At 48.2% G+C, this 17,297-nt stretch overlaps 2 protein-coding genes across 4 annotated transcripts in view; one reads left to right on the top strand and one right to left on the bottom strand.

The window, feature by feature from the left end:
- Positions 1–4,778, top strand: part of CCN4 (cellular communication network factor 4) — a 33,575-nt gene extending 28,797 nt beyond the window's left edge. For 2 of the 3 annotated variants that reach the window (XM_043879276.1, XM_043879274.1), the window contains one exon: positions 111–2,395. In XM_043879276.1, the coding sequence (XP_043735211.1) occupies positions 111–410 (300 nt within the window). In that variant the 3' untranslated portion in view covers positions 411–2,395. Of the gene's footprint in view, positions 1–110; positions 2,396–3,065 lie in introns of those variants that run through there. The other variant, XM_043879275.1, reaches the window with a different exon arrangement.
- A 5,696-nt stretch (positions 4,779–10,474) lies between these two features.
- The window catches only part of NDRG1 (N-myc downstream regulated 1), a 55,675-nt gene continuing 48,852 nt past the window's right edge, over positions 10,475–17,297 (bottom strand). The window contains exons 15-16 of the mRNA XM_043879271.1: positions 15,308–15,359; positions 10,475–12,323 (exon numbers count right to left, since the gene is read on the bottom strand). Coding sequence (XP_043735206.1) covers positions 12,112–12,323; positions 15,308–15,359 — 264 coding nt within the window. The 3' untranslated portion in view covers positions 10,475–12,111. The remainder of the gene's footprint in view (positions 12,324–15,307; positions 15,360–17,297) is intronic.

Raw genomic sequence — 17,297 nt, 5'->3', positions numbered from 1 at the left:
GATCCGAAAGTAAGATGAGGTGCATAGTGAGTGAAAAGGGAAGAACTGAGGGTTTGAAGCTGAAAATGTTGCTCCTCTGAGCATCTCAACTGAAACCTCCTTTCACGCAGGAAGGGAAGAAGTGTCTGGCCGTGTACCAGCCAGAAGCGCCCGTGAACTTCACGTTGGCCGGCTGCACCAGCACTCGTGCCTACCGGCCCAAGTACTGCGGGTTCTGCACCGACAGCCGGTGCTGTATCCCCTACAAGTCCAAGACCATCAGCGTCTCCTTCCAGTGTCCCGATGGGCCCGGCTTCTCCCGCCAGGCCCTGTGGATTAACGCTTGCTTCTGCAATCTGAGCTGTCGGAATCCCAACGATATTTTTGCTGACTTGGACTCCTACCCTGAATTCTCAGAGATTGCCAATTAAGCAGCCTTAGAACCTGGGCTCGAGGCTGACCCAGTGCTTGTAAGGCAGCCAGCCTTCTGAGGCCCCCACTGAGCCGCCTTTTGTCCACTTCCCACTCGTTTCCAATGACCTGGATCCAGGCCCGTGACCCCTTGTCCTGTCTCCAACCACCCAAAGCACCCATCACGGCACGCTCAGGCCCAGACAGTGGGTCTTCTCCTTGGCAGCGGTCCACATACACTCCAAAGAAAGTGCCCGGCTCTGGACAATACCCGAGCCCGATCCGGCCTGTCCGAGTCACTGGAAGTCCTGCTGGATCTCGCCCAAGTCCCAGGGAACAGAATCAGCTAGATCTTCGGTATCACTAATTCCTTCTTTAGATACCAAACCACCAGACTCTCTGGGCCCATTCAGAAGGATAGAGGGGATTTAGGACAGTGGACCAGTCCATTCTTCGGGCCCTGCCAAGAAGGACCCTAATCAGCAGTTTTGACCACTGCACACCAAAGCTCTCTCTCATTCTAAAGACCTGTGCCTTCCATGGTCACTGAATATTTGCTAAATGAGGTGAATGGTTGTCTGGTTTCTGTTTTTGGATGGACAGTTGTGTCCATGAATCTGGGCATTGTTGCAGTTAAGTTTCTGTTCGCCCATTTCAGTTAGGTTTCTCTTCACCCCTGCACTATGAAGGGTGTACATTGGGTTCATCCCAGTGAGAAATGCAAGCCAATAAACTTCCTCTTGTTCCTGGGAGAAGTCCCTGGTCAATACACCAGGGTCAGAGCATGGGCAGTCTATTTTCAGAAGGAGCGATCAAGCCCTGCACCAAATCTGCTGCTCCCGGGCAGGGCAGGGCACTGGGCAGTCAGCCAACCTCCTCCTCACACCTGACCATCTGCATGCTGGGGGCTTGTGGGACTTGGTGGATCCCCTGGGACAACATCGCTGACCCCTCAGAGTGGTGTCCTGTGATGTCCTTCTGCTCTGAGGGAGCCTTGGGTCCAGGTTGAGTGTGAGTCAAAACAAAAAATGTGTTCACAAACCAAGAAGTGGGTCCAGTCTGCGTCACCCTGGGCCCAGGGCATGTGTCTCTCTGCCTCGGTGACCCATTTCGCAGACTGTGGGTCTACTGATCCAAAAGCTCAGTTCTGGTACAAAGACAGAAGTTTACCGGTTGTTTCAAAAAGAAGTATATTTAACAGGGATAAAAAGCCAAAAGGGTTTGATGCTAAAAGGAAGAGAAAGTTGTTATTAATGGAAATGAGGCTATTATTTATTTTATTAGTAAAGTATAAATATTTACTGCTACAGTTCTTTTATTTCGTACCTTCTACACGTCAGACATTGTTCTCAGCGCTTTACGTGCACCGTTACACTAGCTCATGGAAACTGGGAGGTCATGTTGAAAAGTGCCCGTTATTATTTCTGTTCTTACAAATGTGAAATGGAAGCTCAGTAAGGTAAGGGAGCTTGACCGAAGTCACCCAGCTGGTCAGTGGGGTAGTCAGGATGCAAATCCAAGTTGGATTGACTCTGTAACCCGTATTTTCCCTCAACTTTTAGAGCTTCCAAATGCATCAGAGCAGGAAAACATGTCAGGATAAGCATCTTCTCGCTGTCATTTTTGGTTCTTATTACTGTCTCTCCAGCTTCTTTCCCAAGAGAAGAGTGTATCTGACTTTCAGATTATTTAGATGTCTGAGCATCAGACAAAATCTAGGATAAACTGAAATCCATGACTCCCCTCCAGAGCATTCCCTCCTTCAAATCAGAACCAGCTCTCACCGTGTATTTAAAGGTGATTTTGTTATCTGATGCTGCAGATTGAAGGATGGTGCCTTTCTCATGAGGGAATTCTGAGTGCTGAGCAGAGGGATTCCTAGACAGGGGAAAGGGATTGAAAATGTGTCCTCCTTACTGTGACCTCCTGAATGCCTGGTACAAGGCATACAGCGGTGCTCAATGTGTATTTGATGAATAAAGGAAATTGTGTATGTGTCTCTACATGTGTTCAGAAGATCTCTTTCTTTCAAAGGTATGTGAAAATCTAATTTTTATCAGCCAAATCAGAAATGCCATAGAAAAAGAGACATTTAACATCAGAAGAAAGGCACATGTTCATTGAAAGAAAAAAAAATTCCAAGAGTTCTTTTGTGAAGAGAATTTTGTTGTTGTTCAGGTGTTCAGTCGTGTCTGACTCTTTTTGGACCCCCATGGGCTGTAGCCCGCCAGGCTCCTCTGTCCATGGCATTTTCCAGACAAGAATACTGGAGTGGATTGCCATTTCCTTCTCCAGGGGATCTTCCTAACCCAGGGATCGAACCCACAGTTCCTGGATTGTCAGGCAGATTCTTTACACTGAACCACCAGGGAAGAGAATTTACTCCATGAATAATCTTTCCTGTAAGTCCATGTGGATCATGTTGGATTTTTGTAGAGAGAAATCACCTGCCACCCACAGCTTCCAAGGACCAGGTGAGGGCTGACCCCTTTTGAAATTCGACAGACACCCAAGAACTAGGTTCTTACTGAATTTGCTTCCCAATTCAGGAAAGTGAACGTGGCTTCCAAGATCATAGGAAGCCTGGATGAGGGACTTGGGGCTTTCCTCCCCGGGATGGGCGGGATGGGGTGGCCAGAATGCCCTTGTTTGAAAAATGCATCTGTCCTGTGCAGGCCCAGAGAGGAAGTCTCAGCTTCATGTTTTCAAGTCACGGGGAAGGAGGCAGAGCCACGGCGCGACCTGCTCCCACAGAAGTTAACCATCATGATGAAAAAAACATCTCTTTATTGAATGCTTACTTGGTGCCAAGCCGTCTGCTAACTTTTGAATTATCTTACTAATCATGGCAGCAAGTTTGAGCAAGCATCTCTTCCCCATTTTATAAATGGAAAGTCTGGGACTCAAAGAGGCTGGGAAATCAGCCCTCAAAAGTTGGAACCCAGATCTCTGCTTATTCCACTCTGCCTTGCTCTGGGAGATGGGGAAGGACAGGGAAGCCCGGCATGCTGCAGTCCATGGGGTCAGAGACACAAAGAGTCAGACATGGCTGAGCGACTGGACAGCACCAGGTTGCTTTTGGGGAGGCCTCCAGGCAGAGCCTGAATGAGGCCTGTTGGAGTGTCCGCTTCTCCAGTCCCTTGTAACCCCATGTCCTGGGATGAGGGAAAGGTAAACTAAAGAATAGTCAACCTTTGGTGGAGAAATTCACGTAAGTGCTTAGGGTGAATATCTTGCATGCATAGATGAGCGAGAAAAAGGAGACCTGAATTTACCATATCATTAATTCGTGCTAAACCTTAGCATAAGCATTTGGTGAACACTTACCAGGCTTTAGGCTAGGTGCTTTACTGCATACCTAATTTAATCCTCAGAGCAAACCTATGAGCTGTGGCATTATCATCATTTCGCATTTTAGAGATAGAGCTGAGGCTCTTAGAAAGTATTTGCTCATTGTCTTTCCAGCTAATGAACTGCCGACCAAGGTTGCAAACCTTGGTCAGTCTCAACCTGAGCCATCTCTCCTGATGCTAAGCCCAGTTAGCCTGCCCCCACCCACCCGTGCAAACCAAAAGGCACAAGACAAGGCCTTACTGACAACAGCTGCAACATTAACTTTGAAAATGATTCAGAGAGAGATCAAAGAAAGTAGAATCAAACGGTATGATTATCTAGGCTCTCATTAACATTGTAAGTACTGTGTATTCCTACAAATTGTGGGGAAGTAATGCAGCCTGTGACTATTACGTTAAGTTAGGTCACTGATTTTTAAAGACTTATCTTGACCCAAAGTAACTGAAGTAATAACTCTGCCCAGCTGGGAGTCCTGAATGGTCAGAATGGCCTGCTGTGTATTTCTGCATGTATACAAATGTGTGTGTGTGTGTGTGTGTGTGTATCTGTTTTCAAACTATGACTTAATATTTAAGTATTCCGACTGCCATTTTCAGGCTTCCTTGGTGACTCAGATGTTAAAGAATCTGCCTGCAATGCAGGAAACTTGGTTTCGATCCCGGGGTCAGGAAGATCCCCTGAAGAAGGGAATGGCAACCCACTCCAGTATTCTTGTCTGGAGAATCCCATGGACAGAGGAGCCTGGTGGGCTATAATCCATGGGATTGAAAAGAGTCAGACACAACTGAGTGACTAATACACACACATACTGCCATTTTTCTAAGTGACTAAAAAATACATATGAAGAAATGTCTTAGAATTTCCCCATAGAGGGAAAGTAGCACTTGGGCAATCTGTCATATTTTTCAGCATTCCTCATTTTTATCATGATTTGTGTCGCACGGAACATGTTTATCCAATGTGAAGAGTTTTCATTGCTCAAATTCCCTGTTTATAGCTTTTTGCCTTGAAGCAATAAATCATCAGCAAAGTGACTTACTGGACTGGGTGAGTTTTCCTGTATTTTCAGTTATTATGAGGCAATGATGGAAAATTGAACACTTACAGTAAATGTGCAGATGGTGGACATTAGGGTCCCAGATATTTTATACATGGCAATAAAAATGGCTAAAAGTTTGAAAATGCACTGAGAAATGGGAATTCTGGTATACAGAAAAGACCAAGGGGACAAATGTGTTGAGGTTGGAAAACATCTCATGTAAATATAAGATGAACATGTGGCATTCACTTACTCATTTATTCAATGTCTTTTTATATGCCCAGGCACCCTGTGGGTGGGCTTCCCCGGTGACTCAGTGGTAAACAATCTGCCTACAATGCAGGAGCCGCAGGAAACTCAGATTTGATCCCTGGGTCTGGAATATCCCCTGGAGAAGGGAATGGCAACCCACTTCAGTATTCTTGCCTGGAGAATCCCATGGACAGAGGAGCCTGGCGGGCTACCGTCCATGGGGTCCCAAAGAGCTGGACACAACTGAAGCCACTTAGCATGCACGCACCCTGTGGGTACCTGGAGGTCTGGGACCATGACTGCGTCTTCTAAGCCTAGCACATGTCAGGGATTGGGGAGCAGGGGTTGATGGATGGATGGAGACTTACTGGGCTTCCCTGGTGGCTCAGATGGTAAAGTGTCTGCCTGCAATGCAGGAGACCCAGATTCGATCCCTGGTTCGGGAAGATACCCTGGAGAAGGACATGGCAACACACTCCAGTACTCTTGCCTGGAAAATTTCATGGATGGAGGAGCCCGGTAGGCTACAGTCCATGGGGTCACAAAGAGTCGGACACGACTTTTCTAGAGATCTATTGCCGGGTGCCTTGGGAACCAGGGTAGTGAAATGAAGTGTAAGGAAGTTTGCATAAAGAGGAAGAGGAAGCTGAGAAAGGCTGGCTTATTGAGAGCAATGAGAAACACATCACCCTGCCAGCAGAGGAGACAGAATTAAGAACGAGGTAAAACAGTAGAAGCAGTTCTCCGCCTGGGTGGGACTAATTAACAGGTGGACAAACGTCCCTGCAGGCAATAAAAGCGATAAGGTCCTCCACATTGCTAGTCCCAGGAACTAATCCATGTTTGATAATCTGAAGATGCCTATAGGTGGTTGTCTGAGTTATGTGCTTAGCCAACTGTTTTCAAAGGCGAGAGTGATATAGTCCATTTTAGAAATGGCTGGAGAAGCCATTTCATCTCTGTGAGCTTTTTATCTGTGAAGTAAGAATAACTCAACCTCACAGATAAAGATAAAAAAGGGAAAAGAAACCATAAAATATGCTAAATATGACTGTTATTAGCGATGCCATCTCTGAAGGCTGTCCTATCATGAGGTCACATGGTCGGTGCTTTCTGCAGAGGGCGGGGCATTCAGGAAATTTTTCAGAGCAGGAATGAGGAAGGGCCTTTTCTTCAACAGTGAGTTTGTTTGCCAACAGATTTAATTTCAAAAGACATAGCGATTCACCTGCTACAACCACATCCGTTACTAGGAATCCCTGCCGTGTGTATGTAGAGGAGGGGCCGGCGTAGCGTGAACTAACCTCTAACTGCAACACAGCAGTGACCCAGTTCCATCCCTGGGCGGGGAAGATGCCCTGGAGGAGGAAATGGCAACCCACTCCAGTATTCTGGCCTGGAGAACCTTATGGACAGAGGAGCCTGGTGGACCACAGTCCCTGGGGTCGCAGAGTTGGACATGACTGAGCACCGTGCAGCAGGGACCCGGCCAATGAGCAGTAGTGAGGCTGTGTCAGCATTTGCCTGTGAACATAGCATTTCCTCTGACCCAAAGGTGGGCCTCCCAGGTGGCACCAGTGGTAAAGAATCCACCTGTGGACGCAGGAGACACGAGAAACACGGGATCAATCCTGGGTCAGGAAGATCCCCTGGAGAAGGAAATGCGACCCGCTCCAGTGTTCTTGCCTGGAGGATCCCACGGACAGAGGAGGTGGGTGGCTATAGTCCTTAGGGTCATAAAGAGTCGGACACGACGGAGCAGAGCAGAGCAGAAGTGGACCACAAACCCTAACATCACCAGTTGAAGTCACCTGTATTTTTCTTATCACAATAGTGGCAATTATCTCGAGATGCTATTATGTTCATAGTTGATTTGACAGTGAATAGACATCTGAAGCAGGCTGATCCCATTCTTCTCGTTAAGAAGCACACAGACCTGATTGATTCTGGGTCCCAGAACCAGAAGGTCAAGTAGCCTTTGGGTTAGGACCATGGTTTTATGCTTTAGAGACACAGGGAAATCTGATATTAGAAAGCAGCAGGCTCATCTCCTCACCAATCCCATCTTCAACTCAGAAAGCCAAACTTCCCCCTTCTGCCCTTGGAGTCCATGTGGGACACAGTTGAAGAGTTTTCACACAGCCTGAGAAGCCCAATGGATTTAGACTACATCTAGGGCCTCCCACGGAGAAGGCAATGGCACCCCACTCTAGTACTCTTGCCTGGAAAATCCCATGGACAGAGGAGCCTGGTAGGTTGCAGTCCACGGGGTCGCTACCAATCGGATACGACTGAGCGACTTCACTTTCTCTTTTCACTTTCATGCATTGGAGAAGGAAATGGCAACCCACTCCAGTGTTCTTGCCTGGAGAATCCCAGGTATGGGGGAGCCTGGTGGGCTGCCGTCTGTGGGGTCGCACAGAGTCGGACATGACTGACGTGACTTAGCAGCAGCAGCAGCAGGGCCTCCCAAGTGGCACTAGTAGTAAAGAATCCACCTGCCAGTGAAGGAGATGCAAGAGACATAGGTTCCATCCCTGGGTCGGGAAGATGCCCTGGAGGAGGAGATGGCAACCCACTCCAGTATTCTGACCTGGAGAATCTATGGACAGAGGAGCCTGGTGGGCTACAGTCCATGGGGTCGCAGAGTTGGACACGACTGAGCACCATGCAGCAGGGACCCGCCAATGACCAGGGTGAGGCCCTGTCAGAGACGGGGAGGGAGGAAGGGGCAGATGGGGGCCTCTGTCGTCCCCTACAGAGCCTGCATGTGGTTGGTCTTGCTGAACATTTGGTCTTCCAGCTGCTGCTGAAACCCAAGGGTCTGTGAATCAAAACCAAAACAAGCAGCTAGGAGAACAGAAATAGGGCCCCAGCTGGCAAACGATCTCTAAATAGCATCTGATGCATGCAAACACCTGCAAGAGTTCAGTTCTCTCGATGGAAGCCCGAGCTCCCAGGCGCTGATCGTGGGAGGTCTGGGGGCCCTGTGCCATGCATGCACCCACTGCAATGGTGATTTCCTGCTGACTCTTCTGTGCCTTCCTTCCCTTCGTTCCTGTCACACAGGACCCGACACAGAAAAGGCATTTACTGTGAATGTAGAATAAGAAGGAGCCTACGTGCTGCTCCTCCTCCTCCTGTGTCTAAAGCAGGGCCCTTATGCTAGAGGTCCTTGGACCAAGGATCCATGGGTTAAATTCAGGGGTCGTGTGCTTGGATGAGGGCGAAATGCATCTTTGCTTTTGTCGTTGTCATTGTTCAGTCGTTCAGTTGTGTCCAGCTCTTGGAAACTCCAGTGACTGCAGTACGCCTGGCTTCCCGGTCCTTCACTCTCTCCTGCGGTTTGCTCAAGTCCATGTCCATTGAGTTGCCGATGCTATCTAACCATCTCATCTCTAATTGCAATTTAGCATTTCTTCCTACTTAAATGTGGTCCACAACGCCTAACACCTCCAGTTGAAATCACATATATTTTTCTTATCACAATCGTGGCTGTTTTCTTAAGATGTTATTATGCTCATCACTACCTTGAAATTCTATTGAGACCTGCCTCCACATTGCTATTTCACTTATCAATAAAGAAACGCATGATGTTGTCACAGTTGGAACGTCTGGAGAATTATACTTCAAAGTGTAGGCAGTGTCTCCTGCAACGTCATTTGTTGGATTTATTGTACGCATTAAAGCTCTTCCTGCCTCCCTTTCTGACATGTGCAGCACACACGGTCACCCTCCCCACCCTTCTCTGCCCAGTCACTTGCTGCATGATGATGCAGACTGCAAGTGTTGACAGCTTATTACACACGCTAAGAAACTCTTCAACGCATGTGAAAAGCCAGTATAGATAAACAGCATGCTAGCTGTTTAAAAGGGAGGAGGGTGTTAAGTGTGGGCTGCATTTAGTGACTTGCTTCAAAGAACAAGTATGGAAAAGCAGAAAAAGTGACTTGATAGCGGAGACACCTAACAAACACGACCTCGGCCAGGTGATCAAGGTCAGCCTCATCCCTGTTAAATCACGTTGACCCATCACACTGACGGCACAAGGCGATGAGGGTGGCAGAGTGTCTGCCTTCTTCATTCTAAAGACTCAGAATCCCAACCGAACTATGAGAAAATCATGCACGCAAACCTCAATCAAGGGTCCTTGTGCAAAATGCTCCACCAGGGCTTCTCAAAACCCTCAAGGTCATCAAAAGCAAGGAAAGTCTGAGAAATTCTTACAGACCAGAGGGAACAAAGGAGGCAGGATGACTAAACACAAGGTGGCATCTGGATGGGATCCTGACAACGGGAAAAAATGGTGAAATCCCAAGAAAGTATGGAGTTTAGTTAACAGTAATAGATCAGTGTTGATTTGTTTGTTGTGATCAATGAACCATAGTGACAAGAGATGCTAGTAACAACAGGGGGACCTGGGATGGAGTATATGGAAACTCTGTACTATCTTTGCAACTGTTTGATAATTGTTTAAAAGTTTTTACGTTTTGGCCACACAGCACAGCTTATGGGATCTTAGTTCCCTGACCAGGGATTGAACTTGTGCCCCCTGCATTGGAAGTGCAGAATATTGACCACTGGATCACCAGGGAAGTCCTCTGTTATAAATTTTAACCTAATCTTAAATAAAAATGGGAGATTGTAGTGAAACCTGTTATATTTATATATATACTTAAATACAAGAGCAAGAAGCATTACAGGCTTATCACTGGGTGGTCTTTTCACATACTTTCCTATAATAAAAATAAAAGGTAAAAAAAAACACAGATATTTCCTTCTTAATTATAGACTGAAAAGCTTGATTCCTTTGTCACTGTGTTATTTGGCTACTAAAGTGCCTGAAACGGGGCTGGTCTGAATTGAGACGTACTGTGACGTAAAATGAGTTTCCCAGGGGGCTCAGCGATGAAGAATCCACCTACCAAGGCAGGAGCTGCAGGAGGCATGGATTCGATCCCTGGGTGGGAAGATCCCCTGGAGGAGGAAATAGTAACCCACTCCAGTAACCTTGCCTGGGAAATCCCACAGACAGAGGAGCCTGGTGGGGTAAAGTCCACGGGGTCGCAGAGAGTCGAACACATTTGAGTACCGACATGAATGAATGTGATGCAAATACACCCTGGACTTCTCAGTAGGAAGAGAAGAATGCAAGGCACCTCAGTAATTGTCATATTGATTCTATGTTAAAATGTTAATATTTTGGATATGCTGAGTTACATGCATTATTAAAATCCGTTTCACTTGTCTCTTTCTACCTTTTTTAATGTGACTACTTGAAGATGTGAAGTTACATCGGTGGTTCCCATTGTATTTTTATTGGACAGTGATGCTCTAAAGAATTCCAAAGGTGAGGAGCATGTGGGCAGGAAGCCCCCGGTAAGGAAAGACCCATCTCAATGGATGATCTCTCAGGTAGGGGAAAAAGACACAAGCCACTGCAAAGTTACAAATTTATTGATCTGGAAATAAATACAAATATCTCATTAAGAAACTCTTCTGGAAAGACTTGTACATAACAGCTTCTTGTTCTGATTCAGCCATTTCTGCCTCCCAGGTGGTAGGTGACAGGTAAACTGAGTCATAACCCCCCAAGCTACCTAGAAGGCTTGACTACTTCCTCCCAGTAACCACTAGGCCCCAGCGGCTAATGCACACTGCTCCATTCATTCTGATCAAAACTTCCTATACAAAGATCCACGGTTAGCCAAAATGAGATCGAAAGGCAGTAAGTAGTATAGGAACTTGACAGCTATGTTGACGTTGCCCAGAAATGTCAGTGGTGCCACCCCGTTCAGGGAGAAGTTAGAGGGGCCGGGAGAGAGAAGGGAGTCCCATGGAATACACATTTCAGACTCCGTACATCTTCTGGGCCACCACTCCCCACGTAAATCCCACCCCCTAGCTGAAGATCCTGGAAGGTCACCAGGTCAGAAACCTTTGGCAGTCAAGTTCAGATTCACCTGCCCCGTTGTCAAAGACTAGAAGCAGGATTTAACTTAATCACACACAATTCCTGGGAACCAGACGGGATCGACTGAAATCACAACTGCACTGGATTCCATCACAACCACAAGGAATTCCTTATATCTAATCACCAAAAATACCACCCCACCCCAACGCCCGCGCCCCAGTGCTGCCTGGAGACACATCACAGCCAGGCCCAGCTGTTTGCAATCTTTCCATTTCAGAGTAAACGACTACAAATCTACGCACTCTTCCCCATGAATGAAATCACCACTGGTTCACGTATTAGGGGTGGGAAGTAGGGGCGATGGCGGGGGAGGCAGGCAGCTGATTCAAAGCCTTAAACACACATACCAAACTCCTGCCAAGACCGTTTCTTTGAAAAACTGGAAGATGTTGTCACCTACTTCTGTTGTCCGTTAAAAAATGCCAGGAAAACAGGCTTGTAGGCATCAACCATAAAAAGTGTATATATGCACAAACATTAAAAAAAAATCTATTTCTTCAAGTTAACTATGGAGATTTGCTTTTTCCAAATACTTCGGAGCCTCTGCGTCAATTCCACCTCTCTCCCTGCTTCCTGTTTGGCTTTTTTTTTTAAAAGAGCTCCCCACCACTCCCTACTCTCCCCCTCCCCATTCAGAAAGGGCTTGGTTTCCAGAATCTGGGTCTGTTTTTTCTTTAGTTGGAGAGGAAACAGGAAGTAGGCAGGCTGGGCTTCCAACAAGGTGTCCCTTTGCGCCAGGATGCTCCGGCCAGGCGAGCCTTGGATGGATCGAGTGTTTACTCTGCGCTGGTTTCTGGCAGTTTGGCGTCTCCAAAGGAGGGTAGGAGGGTGGCCTCTCAGCCCCTCGTTCGGGGGGGACACTGAGGTGCATCTTTCCCTTTGGTCCACCCCGCCCTGCCCTCCTGGGAAAGGGCGACCCCACAAACACCCAATCTCACTGTGTCATCACCAGAGCTCACTTGTACAAAATAAGCTTTGGATTAATACCGAGTTACGAGTTAACGTGTGGTTGGCAGGCAGGGGTGGGGAGGGGGGCCGGAGGAGGGGCAGCTACAGCAATCGGTCCCAGAGTCCAGGGGCTGCCGGCCGGCCCCGAGGCCGCCTAGCAGGACACCTCCGTGGAGTTGGGCCCGGCGCTGCTCCCGGGGCCGCCGGAGTTGGGGATGATGTCCAGCCGTGTGCCCTCGCTGGTGTGCGAGCGGCTGCGGGCGCCCTCACTGGTGTGCGAGCGGCTTCGGGCGCCCTCCAGGGACGTGACGCTGGAGCCTGAGGCTGTGCGAGACCTCATCAAGCGGGTCATGCTGGCAGAGGGCACTGGGGAGAGAGGAGAGAGCCCGGTGAGGGGGTGGGCGAAGGCTGGAGGCGCTCGCACCCCGGCAACACAGCCTGCCGTGTGCCCCGCCTGCCCGGGAACCTTTGCTCCTGTCCGTCCTCAAGGCCATCCAGCCGCTGGGCCCCCCGTCATTCCCGTACCCACTCGCAGAGGTGAAGAGCCAGGCTCAGGCTGGGTGAGGACTGACGGGTCCCACCCTGGCATGAACCCACCAGCGGGGTCTCGATCGCAGCTGTCTGCTACTCGCTTACCAGCTGTGGGACTCTAGGAGCGTTCTTCTCTGAGACCCCGTCCCCACGTGTAAAATAAGACTCCTACCATGGACCCCTGGGTATCAGTGCCCGAGTGTGTGCCCACCACCCTGTAACGTCAACAGTCTCTAGAGTCAGGAGGATGTTCATAGTTGGCCTGGCTAATCCCTGCATGCCACAGGCTGGAAACCGAGGCCACACAGAGCAGTCAGCGGTCACCACTTCCCGCGGGCAACCTGTGAGCGCCCGGAAACTGTTAACATCACCGTCCATTCCGAAGGACTTAAAATGCCCTCAAACACGGCAGGTGGCTGAGAAGGTGGAATGAAGAACCCCACTTGTACTGGTTAAAGAGCACCCTCCCAAAGTTCACGAGCACCAGAATCTCTGACTATAACCTTATTTGGAAACAGGGCCTTTGCAGATCTATCTAGACAAGAGGAGTTCATCCTCGGTTAGGGTGAGCGCTAATGCAATGGCTGGTTTCCTCCTGACCACACTCCCAGGGAGCAGCCGTGTGAAGACAGGGCAGAGGTCAGAGTGATGCGGCCACAAGCCAAGGGCTGCTGTCAACCACCAGAAGCTGGAACGAGGGAAAGAAGGATTCTTCTTAGAATCCTTACAGGGAGCATGACCCTGCCTACATCTCGGTTTCTGACTTCTGGCCTCTAAAACTGTAGTACTGTGAGAGAATAAGTTTCTGTCGTTTTAAGTCATGCAGTGTGTGATTTGTTACGGCCACCCTAGGAAACTACTCCATCAGCCGATTGAAGCCTCTTTGTCAAGATCACATTGAATAATAGACGCCACACACCGAGGCAGTGATGGGTACACACGTAAGGAGTGGTTATGTTATTGGTTCAGTAGGCATATGTGTTGGCTTTCCGCCATAGACACCAACAAACAGAATTCATCCTTGCATACTGAATCCTCTTAAAGAGCTAGCTGCTGAATCCAGGAAAAAACCGGGATCGATCCCACATCTGTTGCTCACATATTTTCTGAGCCCTCTGTTCTTGATTCCACACCTGGGGTCTTACTGACGCTGCAGGGCTCTGGTGACCCTAGCACGGAGTCATGGATGCTAAGGGCCCATTACACTGGCCCACGGCTGTGAGCAGACACTCGGGAAATAAGCGATTCCTTTCCTCGTCTTTGGTGGATGCCTCTAGCTCTTTCTGTCATCTTTCCCTATGATTTGCAGGCTGCTTTCTGGAAATAGAAGCCGACGTAGCGGGTGGGGGGAAACAAGGCCAGCCTCCCACTTCCTTTCTCCCCAGAATGCACTTTCAAAGCAGAAATCCAAACCCACGGCAGGTTCAAGACAAATGAGTTCCAATTCATGCCTGCAAGATAAACAAAGCCCTTCTCGAGTTACTGCCTTTGCTGTGCACTTTCCCAGAGGGGCAAAGACCCCCAGGCAAATGTTTTCTGTTGGAAGAGGGCACTTTGGGACATGAATCCTGCCCGGAGCATGAAAATCAGGCTCGCCTGCTCTCAGCTGTGCTAGAAACTAAATGTGGCTGAGGCCAATCTGAAGACTGCGGTCAGTAGACCAAACACAACATTACTATTTTAAATGAGCAAACAGTTTAAGCCTCAGAAAAATAAAGAAAAAAAAAAAAAGGAAGTGACTAGACATTCAGACTTCTTAATTAAGATGGGCACTCGAATTAGAAATCCAGGCAGCAGAGAGAGCAAAACCAACCACATCGGGGCTGAAACCGTGGCTGACACACCAACGTATACAACAGTGGATGCGGCCCGGGAGTGAGCTTGAACTTGGGGTTGCCTGTCCCGGTCATGGGACTGCACTGCTGAAAAGGGGCTGTGTGTGTCTGTGAATGAACTGGAACCATAATGCAAGAAGCTGCAGGTTCTTTAGTTGTGCTGCTATTTATCCTTCAATTCTCAAATCTAATGATTTAGCAGTCATGCTCTGCCTTGAATATAAGTGCCTTGATCACCCATTTGCTCGGAGCTTTGCAGTTTTCGAAGAACTTTCACAGATCCCTACGCTGCTTCTTGCTTAATTTCTCAAGGCCTCAGTTTCATCATTTGTAAAATGAGGACAAGAGTATCTCCTAGGATTACTGTGATCATTAAATGAGAAAAAAAAAGGACTTAATGATTTTTCATCACCACCAGCAACATCCTCACCCCACCACCCCTATCACACCCAGCACCATCCTCACCCCACCACCATCAGCATCACTTCCAGCACCATTACCATCACCACCATCACTCCCAACACCACCACCATCCATCCTCACGTCACCAGCACCATTACCATCACCACCACCAGCCATCCTCACGTCACCAGCACCACCACCAACACGACCACCATTACCATCCTCGCTACAAGTCTCTTAGGGAAGCATGTAATCAAAATTAAAAAAGATTTTCATGGTTTCATGGGTTATTGTCTTCTTGGTTCTCAGAGGGCTAGTCCTCACCCACGCTTTAAAACATTCCCTGGTGTGAAACAGCTTCTGTTCAACAACGGAGGAAGAATGAGCCACTAGGGTATGAGGAGACACTGGAAGCTCTGCACTTTGGCCCACCCTCCACGCACCTAAATATTTCTTCCCCGACGTGCCCGGCGTGCAAAACAGTAAAGCTGCCCACAGTGACACAGAATCCTTGGCCCAATCCGTTTCCAGTGCCCACCGCTGCCCCTCGGCCCACCCCCTGCTGGGAAAGCCCATACTCACTGTATCCCATGCCCTGCACGAAGTACTTGAAGGCCTCGGCCAGCTTGGCCGGCTGCAAGAGAAAAGAGCGGAAGTGCAGTCAGTCACCGGAGGTCCGGATCATTCATGGCCACTGGGAGCCAGGCCTATGGTCGCCTTCATTAAAGAGCTTGGCAAAAGATGGAAGGCCACCACGTGTTGACAGGACAAAAATACAAAAGGAAAGGAAAGAATGGGATGATTATGGAGAACAAACTTAGCTTTGGTCAGGAAGAAAAAGTTCAAATTGACTACATAGCTGGGGGAGCTTAGTCAAGTTACATGACCAGTCTGAGCCAGCTTTCTCACCTATATAATATGGGCAGAGTGCTACACCTGCAACTGAGGATTTCTGGGAAGAATACATCATTGGATAAACTGATGTGTCCAGCTCAGCGTCTAGAATGTAACGGCCACTCACTGTGCTAAGGGCTTTGCAGCACTCTCTCATCTTCTCCCAACAATGACTTTATGAGGTTAGCATCGTCTTCATATACATTTCATAGCTGAACAGATTTGGAGAGATAAACAATCTATCCAAAGTCTTCTGGTTAATTAGTGGGCCTGCGCATTAACCCCAGGGTTTTCCAAATCCCATAGCAGCTTACTCTCACCCCAGTAGGAGGCAGGCTGGTAGCTGACTGGATGAAAGGATGGTGGATAACTGGATAGATGAAAATGAAAAAAGGTGGATGGAAAGAAGGAAGGAAGATGGATAGATGAATAAAAGAAGGATGGATGGTCTTAAAAAAGGAAGGATGCAAGGATGAAAGGAAATGAAAAATGGAAAAAGAGGACAGGATGAGAGGATGGATGGATGGATAGATGGATGGATGAACAGACAAATCTCTTAATCAATTGGGCTACTTTAAATGAGTTGGGAGTGCTGCAAACATACTCAGTTTGACCAGTTACTCTCAAAATTTAACCTAAACCAGGAGGTGAATGTTTGGGTAAAGGTCATATTTGAAGGCTAATTAATTCTAACTCTCAAATATAATGTCCTGGGTCTATTCTCACACCCTTTCACTTCACTGGTGAGCTATCATCAGAGTGGCCTTGCCCACCTCCATGAATACCTGCTGCTGTTCTCAAAGAGCCAGGTGACATTCAAAGAAGAGTCTGTGCTGAAAGTGCCCCCTAGGAGTCACGGGACGATAAGATAAGAACAAGAGTTGCAAGTTGGAGCTGCAGAAAGCCAAGGGCATCTGTGTTCAACATGGTGGACAGAAACAAGAGGATGGCCTTGGAAGTGAGATCTCGGCCCAAACTCAGCTCCCCTGTGTGCCCACAGGCAATCTCTGCCGTCTGATAGCCTCAATTCCCCTTCTGTGGCTGCGGTAGAAGGCACGTTCTTCCTCCCTCTAAAGCTTATTGCAGGGATTGAATGGAATGAAGGATGGGAATGCCCTTTGTAAACACATTCAACTTGCAAGGGCAGGAGAAGGCAGGGTTACAGAGCCACGGGTTCTCGTTGGGCTGCTCTCCTGAGGGGCTGGGCTAGTTCAGCTCCTGCCATGACATTTAAAATGTGTTTTGGGACTTCCCTGGTGGTCCAGTGGTTAGGACTCAGCGCTTCCACTGCAGGAGCCACAGGTTTGATCCCTGGTTGGGGAACTAAGATCTCACACCAAAACAAAATAAAGAGTGCTTTAATTATGGCTAGGGTTAGAGTCTTCTCATTTCAAATAGAGAAAGGAATAAAGGAGGGAGAGAGGAAAGAATAACGGTGCCTCCTCTCTCCAGCCAGTTTAAGTTGCACTGTCTCAGCAGGGTGTCTAGCAGGCTGTGTGGATAAACAGCCCATCACTAGTGTGCAACTATTAAATCATATTTACATCTAAGCAGGCTCGACTGGGAACCCATCTGTTTCCTCTGAAACTGAACCATCCCATCCTTCTCTGGCTACTCCCAGCTATTAAACAGGCAAAACCCAACAGCAGATATGAACTTGAAAATACTTTGTTCTTTG

Source organism: Cervus elaphus, chromosome 21 (assembly GCF_910594005.1).
Source record: "Cervus elaphus chromosome 21, mCerEla1.1, whole genome shotgun sequence".
In the NCBI taxonomy this organism is placed as follows: domain Eukaryota; kingdom Metazoa; phylum Chordata; class Mammalia; order Artiodactyla; family Cervidae; genus Cervus; species Cervus elaphus.
The sequence above is the reverse complement of the archived record's forward strand: the minus strand, read 5'-3'. Positions and strand labels throughout refer to the sequence as shown.